We start from the raw sequence: 25,292 nt of genomic DNA, 5'->3' as shown, positions 1-25,292 counted from the left end.
TAGACTATAGATTAATTATTTGTCCTCCTGGTCTGCCATCCAATATATTCCAAAGGTCTCTCCTTAACCAATCAAGATTGTATTCCACACCTGAGATGAAAACAAATTCACTTCTAAAACGGGTTGAAAAGTGCTTACAGAAGGTGATAGGACATAGCAATAGGCATTTTTCAAGGAGATTATAGGCAGCAGCCAAAGACCTGCTCCTGTTAGTTTCTCAGCAGATCAAATGAGAACTAAGTGCGGAGAGAGTGCCAGATCCCGTGGAAGATGCCGAAAAACTCCTGCGTGTCACTTGGACGCGGTCGGGCTCAGCGTTTGTGGCGAGAGAAGAACTGTAAGCAGAGGGTGTGACGAGGCCGCTCCCGGAGGTGGGAAGCTCCATTCCCTGCCCCTGGCCGCAGGAGGTGGGCAGAGGCAGAGGCACGGCGGCTGTCAGCGCTGCCCCCGCCCGTGCCGCGCTCGGAGCCGCCCGGAGCGGCGGGCGGGGCCGGCGGGCGCTGTCCCCCGGCCGGTGCTGAAGAGGCGGCCCCGCTCGGGCACCTGCGGCCCCGCTCCGGTACCTGCGGCCCCGCCGGGAGGCAGCGGCAGCGCCGCCATGGCCGCGCTCCTCGACCCCGGTAAGTGCGGCGGGCGGGCAGCTCGGGACCCACGCCTCGCCCCGCGGCCCCGGTTGTCCCTTCCCTCCGCACGGCTCCTTGTCCCGCGGTCTCCAGGCGGGAGCGGGGCCCGGCGGTTCGCGGCGGCAGCTCGGCCCCACGGCGGGGGAGCCCCGGAGCGCTCTGCGGCGGGGCTGGGGCAGGGCGGCGGGAAGGAGCGCAGCGGCGGGGACAGCCGGACTGAATGGACAGCGGCTGGTTCGCTGCCTGGGGAGCGCTGGGCGCTGCCAGTGCTACACACAGGGCTGCCGACACTTCCTTTGGGTTTGAGTGGAGAAAAAGGGGAAATCAACAAAGCTGGTACAGAAAGATTTGGTACAGGAGAATATGATGAGACAAGTGTGTTGCATGTTAATTTTTGTTATTCTCCTTTTCTCCTCACTATATACTGTATACATGCTGCTTCTTTTTAACACCCCACTACTCTAAACTTCTATTTCTGTGTTAAAAGTATTCCTTAGGTAGTTCTGCCCCAGGTTTTGTTAAAATAAAGTTGTCTTTTATCACTTTTCTACTATATTCTAAGTATATTCAGCTGTAGTTTGCCATTTTGCCTTCAGAGCTTGTTATCCCACTCCTCTTGCCATCGGATAGAAACCACAGTTTGGTTTCTCAATATTAATTATTACTTATTTGCATTATCTTAGGATTGCTGAATTGGAAAGTGTAATTCCTCCATTCCTCAGTTCCCAATCTGCAAAATGAAGGTGCTAAAATGTTTCTTTTTCTCCCTCCTTTTAATTTTAGGGACCAAATTCTACAGAAAACAGAACTGCACACCTACCTAGTGAATAAATAGACCTTTGCATAAAAATACAAAATAAATCTGTAAATACTTAGATGTGTGTCTTCTTGTCAATATGGATCCCTCCGAAACTTTTAGTTGCAAACTAACTCTTAGATGCCCTCAACTCTTCTATGCAGAATCATGCAGTATTCCAAATACTAGAGTAAATAAGCAAAGAGAACAACTGAAGTAATATCTGACAGTTTAAGGAACTGCATAAGCTACAGTGCCCTGGACTCTAAAATAATATAGGACAGTTTGTTTCATGTAGGTTTCTGGCAGTGTACCCCACTCTGTACTCCTGAGGAATCAAAGACCCATCCATAATATATCATTACACCTAAAGAAGCCCTTCAGCTGAAATGCCTTAAATCACAGATTATGCTACTCACCTCTTTATTTTGCAAAAATATCACCTCCTATTTTGGGCCTCTTTCCAAGTAGGTTCAAAATGAGCAGCAGTGTGAAATAATCCCTAAAAAGCAGCAGGAAGGCTGTGCAATCAGTCCTCTTTTGACTGTCTCAGCCACTGGTCCTTGAAAACTGAACATGAGGAAGAGAGCACAGAGACTTTGTGCTGTGAATCCTAGTCAGATGAGTAAATCTTCTGTTGTGTAAGAACCTAAACAATAGATAAATGGTCATCCAGCAAAATACCTTTTCTTATTAAATCTGTGGGTTTATAATTTTGTTTTGTTTTATATATGCAGTCATTTTGCCCTGTGAAGTATTTGGAATTTTTTTTTTTCTGTCATCTGAATAAATAGTGAGTAATTTCAAAATAAGTTAGACATTTTGGAGACAGTCCTAGGACTAAAATGTTGTCATAATAAGCCATAATTGTCCCTATGGATGGGCCAGCTGCACATTCCTCAAGGTCAGGATGTAGGAGCTGTTCCTATCAATATGTCTTCAAGGCTGATGGACAGACACAGCCTAGGAGTGTTTCAGGCTGGAACTCACCACCAGTCCTGCACGGATCTGAGAACTGCCAGGAATATGCACAACTGAGGAAGGATTAGCACCAGCTATAATAAGCACATGTGGCCTCTGTTGTCTCATAGGCACACTAGATGCTGTTGCACCTGTCAATTATTATGTATTAAATGTTGCTTCATTTTTATTGACATGCATCTGAAAATTGTTCCCTACAGCAGCATTATTATATCACTGGTAAATAATTTCCAGAAGGGATGGCATCACCTCTAAACAGTAGTGGCTCTTTAAGGCTATCAAGAGGGATATTTTATATATAATTTTTTATTCTAAAATGTATAATTGTAAAAAGTTAATTTCTTCTGATAGGGTCTGAACAAATCCTGAAGCAATATTTCATGCTTCTTGCAAATGGTGTTTGAGGAATTAAACAATGCTGGAAACCACTTAAATTCCATATGAGCTTACCTGAACGTGAGGTGGGGGGAAAAGAGTTATTTTGTCAGAGAGATGCTGTGTTCTTCAACAACTAAAGAAAACACATCAGGTGTTCAGCAGGTAGTTTGATAAGGCCTGAAATCAGTGACTGAAACTTAATTTTATTGAAAATAAAGACACTTGATTACAAATTAGAGGTTGTCTTACCACGGGAATGTTAATGAAAGAGCTAAACTCCAGCTGATCCTTTCTTAACAAGGCAATTTAATTTTCTACTGATAAGTCACAGGCAGTGCTGCTTTAAAATTTTTTACCTTGAAACCTCCAGGACTTTTTTGTGTAATTAGCAGGCTCAATGCACTCAGGAAAGCAGATGAAGACATATATATGAGGATTGCTTTCAAGAAGTGATGCATCTGTGAAGTAAAAATAAAGAGGGTGAAGAATACTGTATTTATAAAATAAAATCACATTTATTATCTAATAGTTGTGTAGTTGTCACATCTCTTTCACACACTCTATTCATAAGAATTCCTAAACAGCTTAGCTTGGTGAGATTTCATGTGAATAAAGTACTGTTTCTTCTGAATTTTATACTGTCTTCCTTTCTGTAATTTATTATGGATCTCAGAACTGCATGAATTTCTATATATCCATGCACTGATGTCATATATAACTATGGTTACTGTTATAATACTGGGGTAAAACCAATGCAAAATATGCCACACTGAAACTTTGAACATTTAAATTTAATTTTCCAGTTGGAAAACGGAGGAAAAGCTTTGTTCTGCTAAAATCTAATTTGATGGCAAATTTGAATACATAGAAAAACTATAGTAAATGATATTTTTAAAATCTGTGTTTAAAGGAAAAGGGTCAGTACAGTATCTACTGCTTTAAATAGTCATTATATTCTGTTTTTACAGTGTTGTTCATTTACTTCACATGTATATCTACTGTCCAGACTACTGACTGTCTGCACTTGAGGGAGCAATGTATTAATGCTGGAAATGGATGTGAGAGAGTCTGGAATGTGGTTGAAGATGCCTGCAATATTTCAGGTAATTCTGTATGGTGTACACACCTTAATTTTGAATTGCTATATGCAATTGCATATTCATACTTTATTACAATATTGCTGGAGTAACTAAATTAAGTCAGTAAGATTTCAAAGAGAAACATTATGGCAAAAGACAATCAGTTTTTGAAATCCTTTACAATGGCCAATGCTATTTTTAGTGACAGTCACACTATCTCTTCAAGAAAGTGACAAATGAATTTTCTGCGCTATGAATAAAGCCAGAGCCTGAATCAACTCAAGAAATCTGAATTCAGCAGAAATTAGGCTCTTGTGGGATCCTGCTAAATAAAGCTTGTGTGCAACTGGAAAAGAAATTCCAATTTGTTTTACCCAGTTGGTAGGAGTTGATCTGCCCCCTCCCTGGCAGTGTTCAAGGCCAGGTTGGATGGGGCTTTGAGGAACCTGTTCTAGTGGAAGACGCCCCTGCCAGTGGCAGAGGGGTTGAAGACCCCTTCCAATCTAAACATTCTATGGCTCTCTAATCTAACACAAAACCCAAAACAATGTAGTAGCTGCTTAAGAGTAATTTTAATTATTGTACTAGAATAAGAAACAGATAAAACATTCACCTCTACTGTGAGCTACCTGAATGAATGCCTCTGTCTGATCTGTTGCATGCATTTGATGTCCCAAATGTCCCAAGTCACAAGGCAATATTTAAAATAATCAGAGTAGAAAATTCTCTTAGGGGTCTTTCTTAATGTGTCCTTTTTCAGGTACTCATCTACTTTGCATAGAATGGCTGAATACTTTTAAAAACAGATTAAGTAAATGAAAAGTACATGGTAATATAACAGTTAGAACAGTTCCCAAAGCAGCTAGGCTTCAGCCTCTGTTCTATTGATCTGTTAAATATTTCATGTGAAATGAAACAGTTTCAAAAGATATGGCTGCTGTTTAGAAAAAAAAAATGGAATAGGCAGTACTTTCTGGCTCGAGTGCCCTAAAGATGAGCTCTCTAGAACCAAAACAGAACAAGCTGAGTTTGTTTCTCTCACATCACTCACAAACACATTAGCACCAGGACTACTTGCCACAAAGATATACATTTGTGCTGTAGCCTGTTAATCTTGATACCCTGCAGCCAGATGAAGTGGGCCAGCATGATTACTTCTGTGGTCCCCTTTTGGATGTACAACATTGTCCCGTAATATGGCATTTCTCTCTTACTGTCCTATGTACTTATTCACTGATATTAATGACATTTGTAACTGGGCCAGAGAAACCTTCCAGAAATAATCATTCTTGTGATTGCTTGTTTGGATTTGCATCTGTATGTTTCCTTAGGATAATAGCTTTTGGCAAGGACTCTCCAGCATTGCAGAGCACTCAGATATTGTGTTGGGTCTAGGACAAATTATACTAAATGTGCTCATTAGGTGCCATGATCCCAGGGCATGTAAATCCAGTCAGACATCTGATGGTACCTCTCAGACAGCCCACAGAAACAGTGATAGACTACCTACCAGCAGCATCATTAGTAAGAATAACATTATTCTGTCATGTGCAAGACTAGAAACTTCATGCTGTAGGAATGGAAAATGTCCTTTGAGCAAAAACATGTTACTTGGAGGCAATAGACAATGGGGTAAATATTTGTTTTGTTAGCTTCTTTATGTCACTATAGGACATAAGACAACACAACACAGACATGCTGCTGCTCTTAAGGCAGGAAAAAAGGAAGTTTATTTTCTGACTCCAACATTTATAGATTTCCAAAGGTGACAGTGGATTGGAGGGTGAAAGTGCCACCTCTCCAATGATACTGGACAAACCAACAGTCCATCAAGTTTCTCCTCCTCCATAAAAGAATGCAAAACAATAAGTTGTTTACAGAAAGTTTGCTACAAGAATGCAAACATCAGAAGGCTTAGAAAATCTTAAAAAATCAGGGCGACATCTTTATGCAAAACCTAACTACAAATTATAATTAAATTCCTTTGAGGTACAAGTTCAATAACTCAGTCCATCAGACTGTAACCTCAAAGTTAAACGTGTTATAATTGGAAATCTATCCAAACTGTGGTCTCACCAGTGCTAGAGAGGAAAACCTCACACTTTCCCCTGTAGTCTTCAAATTCAATTCCCACTGAGATGACTGAAGAGCTGATTAAGCAAAAGCAGAGATTATTGCTCTGGGAGTGTCAGCTTCTAATCTGTCATGCTTCTGTCTGTGGTCCTGTGTACATGAATTATGTACCTATAAATAAATCAAATTATGCATAATGGCTGCCAAATATTAGGTTGAGAGAGCATTTATTTTTGTAAATGCCTTAGAAGCATATGTATAAGATAAAATATATTACCTAGAACTAATCCCTGGTAAAGCAACAATAATTGAAAACCAGTAATAAAATATTTTCTGCTGTTCATCACAGCTGAATCAATACCATGTACAAACAGAGCAATACTGATAATAGGTTATTTCTACATAGTTTTCAAGAAGTCATGCAAGGGAGCCCCATAAATCTGATGTGCTTCCTGCCTCTGTCTGTGCCCTTTGCATGTTGGTGGCCCCACAGCCTCTGCCCCAGCCCCAGCCATCGGGTGCTGACTCAGCACAGTGAGATCACAGGGCAGGGGGCCACTGAACACAGCCCCTGACTGCCGGCCACCACTCGTCAGTGTCATGAAGAGAGGTGAGCTGAGTGAGGCTGGGGTGCTGTGCAAAATATACTGGGGTATGGGGGTTTATTCTTCTAGCTCTACTCACCTTCACCCTTAAAGTCTACTCTGGACCTTGAAAAAGACAGTCATAAATTTTGTGAACAAGCTAATTTTTACACAAGCCCCTCCTGGTGTTTATTGCTCTCTTTCTACTGGAATATCTTTTCCTGAAATTATTTTATTGTCCCTTACTTAGCTGATAAAATACAGAGTAGAATATCCACACACTCATCTTCATGGGCCATGTCACCACATCCTTTCCATCCCATTTTAATGGTCAGGGAGTATCCTCTGTCTGTGATCTTCAATAAATCTCCTGAGTTCCTTGACTTCTGGAACTGTGAGAGTTAAGGATCAGGGGTCATGGTCTACTTCTGAAAAACCAGAAAGACAGCTGAAGATGGGGTTGCGATACAGGCAATCCCAGCCACCATAATCTCCTTCTTTGCTGAAGCAAGAGGAGGAGTGGGAGCAGAGGCTGGGACCTGCAGCTCTTGCTGGCCTGGGACATTCCCCTCTAGTAATTATTTGATATATCCCCCAAACCCTCCTTACTCAATAACTGGAGAAAGGGCAATGCAGAGATGTTAGGAAAAAGGGGATCAGAACAGGGATGTGAAGTCAGGAATAGCTGATTCTCATTACTTCAGGCAATGGCAAAATGCACTGTTTCCTCCTGCAGAGCTTTGCCTCCACTGCCTTCCACTGCTATTTGTGTCAACAGCATATAAGTGATTTTAAAACTCTGCTCACATCCAAGCTTACCCATGGTGCTGGTGACACAGGACTTCTTGTCACTTTGCAGTTTTACTGAGTGCAGAGTCTTTGCTCTCCACACCTGTGGGGAAGCAGCAAGGCAGGAGGCAAGCAGCACCATTTGCAGGGCAGAGACATCAGCCTGCATGCTCAGTAGACTGAAACCAATCCTTGTGCTGCCCTGTGACCTGGCTGGATCTCGTGAACCACATACTGCTTCTCTTACATATTGGGAGACATTAAATATCTATGAGGTAAAGAGAGGAAATGTGCTGGTTTGGGGATCTACATTTTGGGAATCTGTTTTGACAAGGCAGATCACGGCTTTCACAGAATAAAACCTATCTAAATTAAATTAAATTAAATTGTAAATAAATTCACTTGTAACATTCTTAAGTAATGTGTAACTTTGTTAAGCAATAATAAATCATAGAATCATACAATATTAAGGGTTGAAGGAGACCATCTAGTCCCAACTTCCCCTGCCATGGGCAGGGACATCTCCCTCTAGACCAGGTTGCTCAAGGCCTTATCAACCTGGCTTTGAGCATTGCCAGGGATGGGGCATTTACAGCCTCTCTGGGCAGCCTCTTCTGATGTCTCATCAAAAATTTCTTCCTAAAATCTAACCTAAATTTCTCTTCTTTCAGTTTGTGCCCATTACTCCTTCCTGTCACTATAGTTCCTGAACAAGGGTCCCTCTCTGGCTTCCCTTAGACCCCTTCAGATAATGGAAGGTTCTTGTGACGTCTCCACACAACTTTCTCTTATCCAGGCTGAGCAGCTCCTGGCTTCCCTTAGACCCCTTCAGATAATGGAAGGTTGTTGTGACGTCTCCACACAACTTTCTCTTCTCCAGGCTGAGCAGCTACAACTTTCTCAGCCTGTCCTTGTAGGGGAAGAGCTCCAGTCCTATTATCAACTTCCTGGCCTTTGTCTGGACTTGCTCCCACAGTTCCATGTCCTTCTTATGCTGGGAACATCAGAGCTGGATGCAGCACACCAGGTGGGGTCTCCTGAGAGCAGAGTAGAGGTGTAGAATCACCTCCTTCCACCTGCTGGCCATGCTGCTTTTGATGCAGCCCAGGGAATGTGTGGCTTTGAGTGAGCACTCGCTGCCGGCTCACGACGGGCTTTTCATCAGCCTTTGCACCCAAGTCTTATTCTGCAGAGCTGCTCTCAATCCCTTCTCTGCCCAGCCTGCAGGTGTGTCTGGGATTGCCATGACCCAGGTGCAGGACCTTGCACTTTGCTTCATTGAACATCACAAGGTTTGCATTGGCCCACTTCTCAAGCCTGCCAGGGTCCCTCCAGGGACATCCCTTCCCTCCAACGTGCCAACTGCACCGCACAGGTTGGTGCCATCAGCAAATTTGGTGAGGATGCACTCAATCCCACTATCATAATAATAATAATAATATTTTTGAAAAGCTTTTAGGTAATAAAGGGTTGATTGATTTACCTTTGTACCACAAACTAGTGCATGCTCTTTGTTTTCACCACACATACCTGGAAAATATGACGTGGCATCCTGTGTGAGTGTCTTTACCACTGAGTCCAAGTACACATGCAAGCAGACTTGACACTGGGCCAGTAAACTAAAGTTTCTGCACTTTTTTTTTTTTTTTTAATGTTAACTTCTCCCTCATTTTAATTCTAAAAATCCTAAAAATCAGGCTATTCTTGGGCTACTTTAATTTTGTTGTCATTCTTAAACTTAGGCAGTGAAGTTGTTCTGTGGGGTAGGGGTACAAGAGAATATCATTTGTAGGCCTGCACCATCCTCACATGAGAGAGAATCTGACCCAGAGCAAGCATCTCCTCAGCCTTCGGTTCTCATCCCCATTATCATGGGGCTGGGTCTGCCCTCTGTGTCCTGCCTCTCACTCCATCACACAGTGATGCCTCAAGCCTGCACTGTGTATTCCTGTCCCTGTACCAGGCACCTCATTTCTTCTACACAGGACCAAAATAAGTCTCTCAGTTCAGGGTATGTCCCTTCCACTCCTAGGCACCTTTTTAGCTTGCTCTCAGTGACTTACCTGCCTAAAATAAAAGGTGTGAGTTTAAGGTTTTATGTACTTTGTAAAGGAGAGCAGATTTTCAGGCAATGGATTAGATCAAATAAAAGAAGTAAATATTGTATCCACGGCTTTATTATAATACTTTGAATATTATTTAAAATTTGTAAACTATGACAAACCATCTCTCTTGGCAAAGCATATTATTTTTGTTCTTCAATTGAATTGTTTTATGTAACCATATCCCTTAAGCATTCATAAGCATTAATGAAATTATAATTTTAATGGTGAGTTCTAGGTAATAGATGCAAGGCAGAAGACACTGTTGGATGTAATAGAATAATCCAGGTCCTGGCTGACGAATACCCAGAATTTAGAAACTGTGTCTGCACTGCAGATGATATCTGTAGCATCACAACTTTGCTTGGGAAACTGTGCGGCATTAATAAAGGTAACTGAACATAAAGCTGGAATTGTGAAGACCAAACCCAGTAATTTTAAGTAGATTCAACTTTCTTTGCATATTCTAAAGTCTGACAAATGCCCCCAAAAAATTAATCTTGTCTTTTGTGTGATATTCATGCTCCAGCATGCATATGAAAGAAATACCACAAACAAAGCAGTAAAATTCATGTGAGAAATTCAAATGGCTTCTAAAACTCTTGTTGAATCCACTGGAAAGCAAGAGTGAATACACAGTGTGTGTTGAGGCTTACTCAATGTCCAGGGAAATTTGAGAGCCACTGGATCTAGGTTGTGTATATAGACACATTCAATGAATGGGAGGATGAGTGAATGATGACACAGGGGTGCAGTTGTGTCACACTGTGTTGCAGGAGGACCTTCACTACATCTAGGAGAGGCTACTGGATGTGTGAAACACAGTCACCTGCATAAAGCTGTACATAATATATAGAGTGCATCTTTTAAAAATTCTATCGTACTCAATGGGCCAAGCTCCCCTCAATTTATTTTGATTTTTCTGAGAACTCTTCTCCCTGCAGAAAGTCTATCTCTGTAATTGAGAATTGCTTAGTACATGAAGAAGTTGCAGTTTCTGGTCCAAAGTCTCCTGGCATAATAATTAGCAAAGCTGACACAAGAGAGATAAAATCAGCCAGTGAATGAGAGTTTGCAAAGTGAGTTTCAAAGTGATTCCTGGCACTGATCCATCACACCCTACTGGCATCACACAGCATTCATCATAGTACTAGACTGGACATTCATATAGTACTAGAATATAGCCTTATTGTAGAGGGAATAATAACATCCTGATCTGCCCCAAACTCCTTGCCTCAAACAAGAAGGATGGATATATGAAACCTAATGTCGATGACATTGGAACAGTTGCTTTTGCTTCTAGCAAAATAACGTAATGTTATATTTTTTTGCCAATTGAGATTACATCTCTCACCACTAAAGAAACTATAAGTTTAGATGGACTTACAGTAGTGTTGAGTTTACCTACAAGAGACAGCATATGGTGTTGCTAGGCACTTTCAGGAGTAATTCTCCCTGTCTAACTTAAATTGATATTTTAGGTAATGAATCAACCACCTTCTGAAATTGTCATTCTCTCTTTAAAAATTATGCATAAGCTTAAAATGATAATCCATGATATGTCCAAGCTGTAGGTGGTTAAAATTACGTGCAGTTAAACTCTTTCTGCTGTAATTTTAGTGAGGATTTTTTACTACTGTTTTGCAGCTGACCTGTCAGAGTGGACTGTGCTATACTGCTAACAGCACACAGTAAACATGAGGAAGATTCATTAGTTTGTAAGACTGGAATTATGATGTGTTTACACACAGCACAGAATTAAGCTGGGGCTGTTTCACTCACTGTAACGCATTAAGACAAGTACCCTTTTCCTGAGTTTTTGTGCTGTGATGATGATCCATCATCCATTCGATTTATAACTCTGTTTGTACCTATTTCTGCAGACTATTTGGAGTCTCCCTCAAGGTCAGCCACCGAACTGGGTGTCAGGCAACCCAGGAACCGCGAAGACGGCGGGCGCTCTGCGGAGCCGGAGAGCTGCAGCCTGGCCAAGCGGCGCTGCCGGGAGGAGCCTCGCTGCTCTGCCGTGCACAGGAGCTTCCAGCGGGCCTGCCAGGCAGCTGCAGACACCTGCAGCTTCCCCGGGCCTGCAAAGTGCTCCTTAGCCTGGAAAGAGCTGAGGAAAACAGCTCTGGGAAGGTGCACCTGCTCAGAGCCGCGTCAGACGAGATGCATTAAAATCTGGGAGGGAATATTTAACAACCCTTGTTTACAGTACTCTCAGGAGAGCCAAGCCTCAGGAGCTAGTGAAAATGATGGCAGTGATGATGACTATAATGCTGATGTTGATGGTGAGAAAAATCTGGTCACTGACACAAGTTAGTGCTCTTCCAGCAGCCTGAATGCTTTCATACATAGCAGTAGTGTCCACAGTCTACAAAAAAGGTTTTTTTGTCCATTTGCAATTCAACATTGGAAACATGATCATTTTAGGAGGTTTATTTATAAATAAATTCCGAATCTGATACAAACTGGTAGCCTGAGTGCAAATACTGTTGTTCTTCAATGTGTTAATTTGATACAACCTGTTCTAAATCAGTCAGTTTCAGTTTTTCACTATAACTAGAAGCAGTATAAGACCAACAAAAATAATTTACTAATAGCAAGAATTGTCTGCCTGCCTTGACTATAGCTCATGACAAGCAGTTAGTTGAACTTGAAAACTGGTCCACTGATAAACATATTAAGGCTCCTGGCTTTTATGTATTCATAAGAAATCTGACTTTATAATGAACTGAAAAGCTCTAAAAAACTCTTCTTGAGTCCACATGATCTTTAATTATGTAAAAACTGCTATGAGCAGCCTTTGAAAAATTGTGCTTTGACCCCAAAATTTATGAATATATGTAATAATGAATTTAAAATTTGTTAGTGGGTTCTATTTGGTCAAACAAATTTGTTTTATTCTTGTTTATTTTTATTCCTGGCACTATGCTTGCAAGACAGCCAATACTTTAAAGTTAAAAAGCTAAGATGTTATTTGCAATTTATGCCTGTACCTGTATCTTTTTCTTATAGACAATATTAGTATGGAAACAAAATTACAGTGGGGTTTATCTGCTCTCTCCAAACAAGGTAAGTCTGAATTTACTTATGAATCTTAATAAATAATTTTAGGTCAATTTTCAGACAGTGTACAACATACCTTCAGATTAAAATTAATGCTTTTCATTGAAATGGATGAGCAGGGTGCTGACAGACCCAATATATCTTCAGTTAAGGTACAGGGTAGAGTACCTGTTACAAAAATGTAACAGGTAACAGTCAAGTAATGTAAATGGAAATCAGGTAACAATCATGATTCTGTCAAACTTACAGAGGCAAATCTTATCCCGTAAACATTTTAGGGGCTAATATTTTCTAGAAATCTTTGGAAGGTTTATTTTACAGTCTTGAAATACCTAAACTGATGTTAAAAGCACAAAAATGCCATATATAGTCTCTTCTTCATTACTTATTACTTAGCCTAGCTGTGGCATTCACATTCTCTGACCATGATTCCTTCACCCAGAGTTTTTCTGCTGGGAAGCTGAAAGGCAGTGAGGCCACCAAGAAAAGAAAAACAATTCTTACCTCATTTGCTTTTCCTGTGTTGTGCTCATGTGGAATGAGTTTGGAGATTGTTTACCCAAGGTGATTGCTTGACTCCGCTCCGGTGTGAGTTGTTCTGACTCATTGGCCAGTTGGGGCCAAGCTGTCTCAGGAGTCTGGAGAGAGTCACAAGTTTTCATTATTATCTTTTTAGCACTCAGTAAGTACCTTTTCTGTATTCTTTAGTTTAGTATAGTATTCTTTAATATAATAGAGTACAATAAAGTAACAAATTAGCCTTCTGGTAAGACAGAGTCCTCATCATCATTCCTGCCTTCATTGGTGGCCCTGCATTTACAATACCCAGCATAAGACTGCACACCTGGGGATTTCAGCTGTTTCAGGAGGGGTGCTTGAGAGCAGTGCAAGAAAGAAGTATGAAGTTACTCAATAGGCTTAAAAGAAGCAAGACAGAAGGAAGAGCTGGATCAGAGTTTTGGGAATCAAGCTTTATTTACTGGAATTACGTAGACAGGACACCTACCAGTCATCACTTGAGAAAAATTTTCTTGAGATTTTATTTTTAAAACTGTTATTCATTTTAGTGCACACAACAAACAGGAGCTGTTTGGATGTGAACAGGGAGTGTGTTGAAGATGAAGTGTGTAACAAACAGTTGTCCCTGTACCTAAAAGTTTGCTCAGTAAATAATAAGTGCAGCATGGAAGGATGTCAAGCAGCCATAAGGTTCTTCTATCGAAACATGCCTTTAGAAGTTGCCCAAATGATGATATTTTGTGACTGCATCCAACATGATGAATCCTGTCACAGAGCCAAAGAACTTCTCCATGGCAAGTCCTGTGCAGTTACTGTAGTTCCACCCCCATCATGTCTGAATGTAATCCAGATGTGTGAAGAGAATCAATTGTGCAGGTGAGTAGAAGTATTTTTCCCACTAAAGTGCTTTTTAATAATGGTTCTGTCAAACCGTCTTTATTATACTCTACATATCCCAGCTATAACAAAATTATTTTCTGCAGTGCATCTGCTGTGTTTGACATCTTCACAGATATTTGGATCAACTGTGGTAATTCCAGAAGTAATTCCACAAGTAAACTGAAATCATTAATTTTCAGAAAGGTTTGGAATCTAATGTTGGCTTTTCTTCTGCCTGTATCATGACACTTAACACCATTTCTGCTGGACAAACTATGCTATTGCATATTTTTATTACCCCTTTCTTCAGAAAACACCTGCCTGTCTGCACCTTTGCCCTCCAGCAATTTGCCCAAGGTGTGCAGCAGACCAGACAGAATTTGTTTGGTAAAAGTAATTACCTTTCAAGGGCATAGTCTGACCCTTTGTACCTGACAGCCATGCAACCAGCTTGGCCTGTTCAAAAATCTTTTATCTTGTTCGCTTCTTCTCAAGAATACTCACAAAAAGCTTTCAAAAATCTGGCCTGAAACGTGCACAGACCACCAAACTCATGAAGGATAAGGCCTTTTCAAAGTTTCATTTTATGTTTTTAAAAGAGGATTACCCATATTTGTAGTTCAACCTATTTGCCTCCTTTTATGGACAGTCAATTGGCCCACTTTGTTTTTCAGAGTGGTCACCTTGTGGATTAGAGTTGAATTTTACCTCAAAGTGCTCAAATTAACCTTCAGTCAATAAACCAGGAGGCCAAGAGATGGTTTTGGTTTTGTGCCGATTATTCAGATTGATATAGTGAGAACAGCCAAAGGGCTATAAATGTATGTCTGTACATCTATAGACATGTAATGTCATTATGGCTGAATTCCCCATCATTTTGGGAACATTATTGTTTCCTGGCACTGACAATAAATGCATATAATTAGCAAAATTAGTCTGTGAATTATGGCTAGCCACATCCATAAATCAGGAGGTGAATGAAAATAATTCCATTAGAACAGAGGTGGCATCTGCTTTGAGATCTTTTATTGTGTAATAAAAATATTGACAAAAATTTTCTAGCCAGTATTGCAACGGTCCATGCTTTTCCATGTGACATGCTTGTGGCTACTACACAATATCAACAGCAAATTAAAAACATATATAACACATATTATGTTATAATAACATATATCATTCAGGAAGAATATTTTAATAACTGCATGTACAATATACTAGACTTTACCTTTATCATCCCCTAAAATTTAATATGATAGATTTGTTTTTAACTATTACCTACATATTTTTTAGTTAATATATAATGGATATTTTCTATTGTCATATACAGTGCATTAAAGGCCAATTTTATTCCATCCTAACAGGATTTATTCCAGCAATAAGTGGAAATAATTTGAGATTATTGAACTGGGTAACAAGTTAGTTCTTCGTGTCATTTTCTCTGCTATCAATTTATCTTTAAGTTCACTGAATTGTACTTTTTCCTGAGGCTTTAACATTTTGTATTGTGTTAACAATTGGGGGGCCAAGGGGTTGACATTGGATGTAGATTATTTAATGCAAAATAAGTTGAATGTTTATTCCTCCTTCACACTGCTCAAAAATGGAACCACTAGAACAGCACCTGGTGTGGTTTCATTGGGATAACCGGTCTAATTCCTGGATTCACATTTCTTCTCTGAGTATCTGAGGCTTCTATGATTTACACTGTATTTTCTGGACTCTGGGAAGCAGGCACTGATTAGAAGTGCAGTTGCTTTTTCTCAAAATCAGAGCAGAATTTATGTCAGCTATCACTGAATATTGCAGTTTTTAAGGCTTAAGTGGTACCTTGGAAATGCACTCCCTTTAGTAGCGTTCATTAAATGTCCTTTTTATGAAATAACATTTGTTAAAGTGTCATTGTACACTTCTTTTGTTTTCCTTTTTTTTTTTTTTTTTTTGCCCTACCAGGAAAAAATACACAACTTTTCGGTCAAAGTGCTGGAGACATGTGACAAAAAAATGTTATAATGACGAAGCCTGTCTTGAAACTTTGCTCAAGGATGACATGCCCTGTTCTGCCACCGCTGACTGCAGAGCAGCCTACGTCAGCAACTGGGGCACGATGCTGCACACGGAGTGCACCTGCCAAAATCTGCCTCCCATGGAGCAGCCTTTGTGTGAGCTCTTCCACCACATGCTGCACAGCAAATCCTGCTTCCATGACTTACGTGAGTAACACCTACAACTTTACAGAACAATTAGTTTTAAAGAGAATTAAAACCCTAATTTACATCAAGTCTTTGCTATATCTTTGCTACCACTGGTTTCAGCAAGATCTGTAGCTGTGGGTTTTTTAAAACACAAATCAAAACAAAAATTCAGTAAAAACACTGGGTGTAATTGAGATGAAATATAGGTACTTTCTGAGGTCCAGTAATGACTTTCATGTTAAATATACATGTCCTTGCCAAGCCTTGGGTTTAGAGAATTGTTAATGCAATAAATGGCAATATAGGAGCAAATATTAATGTTTTAGTCTGAATCTGCAAAGTGCTTTCAAAGCAAAGCTCCTCTTTATCCCCACATATTGTGTCTGGGTCACATCACAGGGTGGTTCTCTATCATAGGGTGATTCCTGGTCTCCCACAGTATAAACTGAACCTGAAGGTTCATCTGCAGCCTGTGCAGCGCTTCAGCTGCATACAGACATCTGGCCCATCAACCAGATCAAAGACCTAAGTATTCTCTTCTCAAATTTCTGATTTATCACACCAACTATTTTACAACATAGATCCTCTTAAGATATACTTCTCTCTAGGGCATCACGCCCTGTGCCAGCTATCTTCTATATGTATACTCCAAAATTTATATATATTCTTAAACTAACTCAGGAGAGGTAATGATACCTAAAGATTTCAATGAAAAGAAATGGTTCTTTCATAGTTTTACCTGATGGACAGTGTTTTGAAAACATCTATGGATTGCATGCATGCATTTCATTGAATGAAGTAGCTACCCTTTTAGTTCTAGAAACCAAAATGGTACCACTGATAAGGGTGAGGGTTTTTTTTGTGTCACTCAAAGGCTACCCAAAAATTAAAATCAAGTTGCTGAAACATTGTTTTTGGTTCAGTTAATCATTACTCAAATCCAGACTCTGAGAAAATACTAAAAATCTTATAACAACTCCCCCTGGAAAAGTGATAATGTAACACACTTATATTTGAGACTTCTAGCAGTGATTTTGCTGATGAATATTATTTACTTGCTTGCTTTAGGGCTGAATTTCACAGTCCAAATGAGTGAGCACATCATCATGTTAGTTATTTCTTAACCTACAAAGCAAAAAAATTATTCTCATGTCTGAATAATCAAATAATTGCTGACAAGCTTTTGCCATTCCCTGAAGCAGTCTCAGGATAAAATGGTTTGAGGATTTTTGTGATTGAAACTTCCCTAACCTAATTGGGACTGAAGAATGGAAGCTTATGTTTCTTGTGTTGTGCAGCAATTTCCTGGAAGTTAAACAAAAAGAATTGGGGGATCCAGAGCCTTTGATGGACCAGTACTGACGCTACAGACTACTTCCAGCTTATTTTTGTTCTTGCCTTTTTATTTATTTTTTTTCTAGATGTCTAGTTGTGATGCAGCTAAACTGATGGTGGTGATGATTATAGGTTTTATTATAAAGCATGTTTTTAATGCCATTCTCTGCGTGGCAGTATGGAGATGTGAAGTGACCACTGTGCTGTGCCCACCCAACCCCATGCGCTGACTTATTCCTCTGGCCTGGGGGTGATCTTTGGCTCACTTTCAGTCTTACAATGGCAATGATCTGTAACTCTGAAACATTTCTGGACAGGCAAATACCCAGGGTTTGAGAAGGGGATCTTTGCCTCTAGAACTGGTGTGAACAGACCCACGAGTGGTGTTGACGCCATCTCATCTTCCCACCCTTGCATGGCACTGCCTTTGCTACAAGTGTTTGCCCTCAAGGCTGTGCTCACAGGACTACATTTGCTTCAGGCTCAGTAAAAGGCAAGAATTGTGACTGACTGCTGCTGTGTGAAGCAGAAGCACAGGGTGGATCATTGCCAATGTAGGATCAGTGTCTCAACAGGAATAAGAAAATATGTCTGTGAGGGAAAGAAAAAAATTAGGTTTCTAAAATATTTTAAGTCTGGGTTGTACTTTTGGATCTCACAGAAAAAAAAAAAAAAAACAAAAACAAATTACAGGTAGGTTTAGTCCATTGTTATTTGGACAGTGCTCCAGGCTGCAAATGTGTGCCTTTCTTGTATTACAAAAATTTCTCAGCTTGCTGCTCCTGTGAGTGAGCAGATGTATACTTGTATGTTTTAGCCTTCTACTCTGTGAACTATACTACTTAAGTAAACCTCTTATTTTTCATTTCAACCAGAGCTGTATTTTCAGATATGTTCATGAAATTATGCCCACTGAGAGGACAGGCCTTCCTGAAAAAATTTGTTGAGGTGTAGCAGCACAGCTGGAGAATAAACTCTGCCTTGTGGAAATTACTTCAGACTGCTACCTCCTTCTCACCACTTCTGTATTGGTTGGGTGGACCCAATTCTTTTGGTGGGCCTATTTTTAAAACAGTTTATGTGAAAAGAGAATTTAAGCTCTCTTGTGGCAGAGAATATTTTCAAAGCATGCTTGTCATCCATAAGAAAAACTGAGCTGGAACAGGAAGAACCATTATTAACTCATTCAATTTGTTCATCAAATATCAGTAAACAGTATTGGCAAATAGCTCCCTTTTAAAATTATGTGGCTGTTAGCAAAATATTAAAGAATATTCACTTACATATTATTTAAAAGTAATATTTTAAATGGATATTTTCTTTCCAATATCCAGGTGAAATTTCTATTCAAAAGAAGGGTTTTCACTGGGTAAATACAGAAATGCCAGGGGAAAAGATTTCTGGAGCACAGCTCCATTCTTCTGCAATTAATGGTGAGTTTGGGCAAGTCACTCTTTCCACAGCACTGCTCTCCTTGGGTGGGTTCAGGCAAGTGAGCTCGACCTGTTGCTCCTTCATTTGGTCTGGAAATCTCCCTATCTGTTTAGCTTATATATCCACAAAATAATCAGACTGAACCAATTACTCTGACAAATGGTTTTGAAATAGATGTCTCACAGTCACTGTATTATAATTGGGGGAAATTAAGCTATTAAGCCTGCCAGAGCCTGAGTCAGTACAGTCATTAGAGAGTAGTAGTCATAATGTGTAACACAAATTATTATCTTTGATGTCACACCTGCTTCTATCTCTCTTGACTTTCTGTAGTAGTTACAGCAACAAAATCAGAAACCACAGTAAGTGGTCTGAGGAGTGGATTGTGTTACCCTCCATCAGACTCTACCTTCTTCCATAACAGGAGGGCACACAGTATCCCATGGGCTGAAGAGCTGCAACTTTTATTTCCTTTCATTTCTTTTATTGGAGCTGCTACTTTTATTTCCATGCATTTACAGTAAGAAATTAAACAACATAAAGCTAAAGGATATTGAATTAATATAAAAATGTTTTCATTGCTGAATTAATATTATTTTATATTTCCTTTTGAGGGGCCCAATTACAGAGGGAGAACTCTAAAGAGCTTAATGCACAAATATCACCTCTAATGAGAATGACCTGTTCTACCTTGTGCAGGGCAGATTACAATTCTCCAGACTAACACTACAAATTAGTTCCCAGAACTGTTCCTACAGAACATTTTTGACTGTGAAAAAAAATAATTCAATCTCCGCATGCATTAGAAAATGAAGTGACTTCTAACCTCTCCATTGTTCAACTATTGCTGAAGTGGGCAACCTGGATAGGGGATATAAAGGATATAAAAATGGATGAAGGGAATGGGATTCCTGAGACCTGTGTGTGCAGAATTGAGCATTTGGTTGTGGCATTAGCATTAAAGTTACTTGAGAATCATGCATGTCATCCAAGTGCTCTGTGTTGCCAGAGAAGAAAGTCAGGGACTCTCAAAGAGTAGTCCAATCTTTTTGGACTGCATTTGCTGAGTATTGACTTCTCCTTGCCAGTTGCAGAGGGAGCCTGAATCCCTAGTTGGAATGAGACTCTAGAGGTTAAATAGTGCAAGTCATGATACAAGAAATACTGCACTAAGTGAGAAAATGCAAAATGTGAGATATTGCACCCCTGTGACTAGTTCTAACTGCAGACCCTTTCAGTGGGTAAAATGCATTTTACATTTCACCCAGAGATTCAGATAAATATTTGTAAGAAGCAGCCTGCACCCAGTTAATTCTGTTCACATTGGAGAATGAATACTTTCCAAAAACCTTTCCTTGAAGTCTTAACAGAACTTTGGATAGCTTTAGAAAAATAAAAAAATGCTGACCAGCCTAAACCATATAATAAAATATTCTTTCTATTGTAGCTGTCATGTACGTGAGATGGGAACTTTAAGCCATAAAAGTCTCATAGGAAGACAGGTCAAGAAGAAGGATTTGATTCAGGATATCTGCCTGATGGTAACAACCATACTGCAAATTGTTTCATAAATCCCACTGCCAAAAATCTAACTCAGTGTCCTAGATTCAAATGCTAATAAATGTGCATTACTCAGGCTGCAAAGGGAATTATCATCTTTACAAAATACTTATCTTTAACGAAATCAAATCCCAAAAAGAATTGAGGGAACAGAGGCAAAACAATTAAGTTGTCAAATATGGCCTTTCATGTGTGTGAAGGTTTTCAAAGACATTTGCTTCTTGGCTGTTTTCTACTTGAAAAACAAGAGATAAAATCTGCTGATGTCTCCACATAAAAATCTCAGAAGAGTCCTTTACTAAGTTTGTCATTGAAAGATACAAGGAGCTCTTCCACCAGATGAAAGGAATGGCCATCTACAGATAAACATGCTCAGAAGAAACTCAGTATGTCTTCAGCTTTTTCTTAGGTTTATACTTTAAAATATAGCTTACTGTTCAAAAAACCAGTTAGATTTTTCTATTTATTTCAGCAGCATTGCAAATCATCCCATTGGGTAAGATTGTTTTAATAGAAGGAGTCTTTTACAATAAGTAAGAAATCTAAGCATATATACATATGTTCAAATATATTTGTAAATTAATAGAACCATGGAAGTTGAAAAATTATTATTCCACGTTTGGTGTAAAAATGTGATACCAGGATTATGTGAAAATCTTGGCTGTATTTAAACACATTCACATTCTCGGGAGGGAGAAGGTCAACAGAGTCATCTTTGGGCTGGTGCAACTGTGTTAGTAAGATGTGATGTGGGCAGAGTCAGAACCATATAAAAGTTAATGAGACTTTTCCTGTAAGCCTGAATTTGATCTCATTTTGGAAACAATATCAAAAATTATAAATCAAATAAAATTTCCCTAAACTTCTAATGTGCCTACCTAATTATGCATCTTTAATCTGGTTTTGGATTTTTCCTATGCAAATGACATCAATGACTTTACAGACCCAAATAATTTAAAAGATTACTTCCTGCACTTTGGTTTGAAAAGTGTTTCATGTGGGAAGATAAGGATTTATTTTCATCACCATGGAGCTTTGAGTCTAAGTTGTGGGGTGTTTATGGAAGAGGAAGCTAGAAGTACAGAACACTTACCCTGTTCTTGTGAGATACAATAAAATTGGACTTGATCCAAAACTGTTGAAATTTGATCTTAAATTGTAGTGTTATCATATATTTCCTACTGAGGAGTAGAGTATTTAGATAAACAAGTAATTGGCAGGGTTTATCTGTAAGTATACCAGCTGCTGTGGGAACTGAGATTAGTTCAGCTCCAGTGACTGTAATGTGTAAGGTATCAAACATTGTCAGGCTGACAGTTTTATAAATGTAGGAAAAAGCTTCCCATGACAAGCTGCAGGTAGCCAAGAAACCTCTGAGCAGAGGCTGGTGTCAGTCTGTTCGATGAATATGCACTAGCTGTACCTAAGCAGGTGGATCCACAATAGAGTAAGATTCACCAAAATCCTTCTTTGTTCCTGATAGAATGGAATCAACATCGCTTTTACCCGCAATTCATCAAAAACATAGCATTTTTTCAGATTTTGTAAAAAAAAAAAATAGAAAAAAAAATCAGTTGGTCACTTTGGTGTTTTGTTTGATTGAAATGAAGCACCTTTTACAAATTTTATAAGAAAAAGATCAGAATGTTTTGTTGAAAATTTATTAACCCCTTTTTTAGCCATCTATGACTGTACAATATATAATCTGTTAGATATAATAATTTTTGTGGTGACATATTTTAAAGTTTCAGTTTGCCTAAAATATGTGTGAAAGTCACTTTCCACTTCAAAAAAGTAAGAAACTCTTGCCCCACAACTGCTCCTACACTTGTAAAAAGTTTTCAAAAATAGCTGCATGTACAATTCAGACTCAGAAACTGAAAAAAAGGCCTACAAGTTACTCTTTTTCTAAAACCCATCATCTTAAACAAGTGCTGTAACTTGAGAGCTAGGCCAGTTGCTGATGTAGTTTTTAATGTGCATTATTAGCAGTCCTAAGGTACGACTAAGATAGACCTCACCCCTCTTTCTTCAAAAATTCACCATATTAAGTATCTTCCAGTAGGTTACTGGATTAAATGGAATGTTCTCTCCCTTTGTGCAAATTGTGTCGGTTTGATTACTGCTTTCATTTCCTTGCATTGGAAAACTTGAACTTGGAGTAGTTTTTTGAGAAAAAGTGAGCACAATCCTACAATGACTGTCCAACACCCTGCTCAGCTCCTTGTTTTCCTTGCTGTGGAAAACATATTCACTCTCTCTTCCCAGGCTGCTCCAGCATCCATACCACCTGTGCTTGGATTACATGATACACTACTCCTGCTGCATGCATGCAGTGCACCCAGAAATGCCCCATTTAGGTTTTGTGTGTGAACATATAATAACTGATAACTTATTCAGAGACCCGAATATGGCTTTCTCACAGCCCAGATAAGAGGTTCAGTGCTGAGTCCAGGATCCATCCCTTCCTTAGTGAATGTTTCCCTGGCTATGTAGGACGGAGAAGCTCAGGCACAGCATTTGGGCCCTCTGCATTTGAATTCCCCTGTAAACAGAACTTACCTGAGTGTACAAAGACAACAGAATCAGAGCAACAGGAAAGGCACAGAAAGGTCTCATGTTTTTTGCTTGTGGCTCTGCAGTTGTGGCCACTTGTCACACCTCTCCATCCTGTGTCCAGGGCTTATACTGCGCTCCCAACTGAAATGTTTCCTTCAGATATTTGATCAAAACCAATGGATTCATGACATCAGGGAAATAAGAGATACTCCTCCTTTGGAAAATAAAATTTGTAACAGCTCCCAGTTTTTCAACAGTTGGAATTTTTAGCACATAAGCCACCTAAGTGACTTTTTGGTGAGAAGCCTAACAGAAAAAGGAAACTCCGTGGGAATGGGGCCCAGAAAAATGGTGTTAGATCCCATTTTAGGTTAATTTGATTCTAGGTGGAGTATTGCTCCACACTGTAATTACAGTAATATGTGAAAAAGAAAAGTAAGTCTAGTTGATAAGTAAAAGCCAAGTCTGCTCTGATACACAAAATAAAATTAATATTTTAAAATCAAAATGGAGAATATTCCAAAATAAAAATCATAGTAACAAACTGTTCCCCTGCAGCAGAGTGAAAGATACTGCTATACATATGAAGTGCTATTGGAGCTGGTATTTATGAAAAGAAGTCTGAAAATTGCATTGGATCAAATGGCAAAGGTAGAGTTATTCCTGCCACTGACATACATCTAGGTCTTTTCCCTCCTTTTAATACTTTTGTCAAAATTGATAGCTCATTATTTATTTCACATATGTATGATTTCCAATACAGAACTCAAATCTGATTCTTATTACTAAGAAAGCAAATTTTTCATTTCTGTTTTCTGTTTTTATTTTTAGGTGAAACTATCTACATTATTGCTTACTCCTCCTGCATAGCTCTCATCCTAGGAATAGTCCTATTGACTCTCCTAAAGATCAGGTAATTTGATAGGGATATTTATCACTGGTTCTAGGAAATTAAAAAACCAGAAAATAAAATATTTTGACTTGGTTAGAAGGCAGACATTAGTGATTGTCTTTAAAAACAATCCAGCGTGCCCCAGTGATGGAAAGAACTGACATTGCGGGTGTCAGCAGGGAAGAGTGAAATGTGATATGTATCTACAATGCCCTCCATTCATGCAGAGATCCCAGGCTTTGGGAGCTTTCATTTCCTGTCCCATGGCAGGGGAAGGTGAAATCTGAATTCAAAAATTCTGTGAGACTACGTTCCTAGCCCCATAGCAGGCAGGGGTAATGCAAAAAGGAAATGAGAATATTCAGCATTATAACACATTTTGAAACCAAATCGTGAATGCTGCTATTGTAGCTAATATTCTTGCCAAATGCCATTTTTGCTCACAGGAGTCTGTAAACAACTCCCACCATCCCTGCCATCCTTTCCTTTTCTCCCCTCTCTTGTTCCCTCCCTCCCTCCGTATGAGAAACTGCCCATACACCAATGCTTGGTAAGAAAACAGAAATGTGCATTCACTTAGTTAAATGAACATGGCCTTTCTTAAATGATACATTTTCTTGGACCAAATTAAATGGCCGGATTTCAAGAATTACACTGTCAGATGATAGGTAACAGAACATGATGTAGCAGGAGCTATGTATAGTGGGAGGGATATTGAGTCAAATTTCATTATTAAATTCCAAGGCAGATCAAAGAGGAATTGTAGAAAAATGCAAAAGGCAAGTCAAGGATATATGGCAACAGAGGTTTTCTCTTTAGGTTTGCAGTTACAGGAATATCAGCATATAAAGAAAAAAATTTAAAGAATACAGAAAATGGAAGAAAGAACAATGCATTAATAACAATGAAGGGGATTATTTTATGCCACAATGTTCATCATAAAAAGAGAAGAATTTTGCCACTGATTTCAATTAAGCCAAAGTTCAAACCAAAAGCTGTACAGTTTATTGTTAAATACATGCACATTCTTTGTTTTCAGAGCCTGCAGAACAAAATATGAGTCAAGAAGTCCTTCGCCAGACCATTCTTCTGAAACATTTATGACCCATTATAAAAGTCACAGATGAACTACTCTGTTGCTTATGCTTTTTAAGGCTATTCCTGAAAGCCAGCCTGTTATACATATGTGATAATAAAATATATATTAGAAAAACTATTACAAATTGTGAAATTTTGTAGTTAAACATACAAAATATTTTTTTATATTTATTAGCTTATTTTTAGCCTTTCAAAAGCTGAAAAAAGGGGGTAAAAATGGTAAAGCTGTGTTCTCTCTTATTTGTGTAGATTCACAGATCTGTCCTGAGCTGTACATTTCCTACATTTTTAGATGCACATGACAGTGGTATAAATGCTGTATCAACAATGACAATATTTGAAGTCCATTC

The 25,292-nt window shown here is 39.2% G+C and overlaps 1 protein-coding gene across 1 annotated transcript; it reads left to right on the top strand.

The window, feature by feature from the left end:
• The first annotated feature begins 598 nt into the window (after positions 1-598).
• On the top strand, positions 599-25,014 carry GFRAL (GDNF family receptor alpha like). The gene is made up of 10 exons (XM_041410730.1): positions 599-620; positions 3,747-3,881; positions 9,644-9,796; positions 11,289-11,723; positions 12,424-12,480; positions 13,542-13,869; positions 15,823-16,082; positions 18,734-18,832; positions 23,784-23,865; positions 24,884-25,014. Exons 1-10 carry the CDS (start codon positions 599-601, stop codon positions 24,969-24,971), a joined length of 1,659 nt encoding a protein of 552 aa, XP_041266664.1. The 3' UTR covers positions 24,972-25,014.
• The last annotated feature ends 278 nt before the right edge of the window (positions 25,015-25,292 follow it).

This window comes from Onychostruthus taczanowskii, unplaced genomic scaffold, assembly GCF_017590055.1.
Source record: "Onychostruthus taczanowskii isolate IOZ18803 unplaced genomic scaffold, ASM1759005v1 scaffold33, whole genome shotgun sequence".
Classification (NCBI taxonomy): domain Eukaryota; kingdom Metazoa; phylum Chordata; class Aves; order Passeriformes; family Passeridae; genus Onychostruthus; species Onychostruthus taczanowskii.
Note: the sequence above shows the minus strand (reverse complement) of the source record. Positions and strands in the feature narration are given on the sequence as shown.

Excerpts from the sequence above, each read along its gene's own strand:
- GFRAL (XM_041410730.1), top strand. The coding sequence starts at position 599 with ATGGCCGCGCTCCTCGACCCCG. Across the intron at positions 12,481-13,541 it reads ATCTGCTCTCTCCAAACAAG|TGCACACAACAAACAGGAGC; the intron begins GTAAGTCTGAAT and ends TATTCATTTTAG. Across the intron at positions 23,866-24,883 it reads TTGACTCTCCTAAAGATCAG|AGCCTGCAGAACAAAATATG; the intron begins GTAATTTGATAG and ends CTTTGTTTTCAG.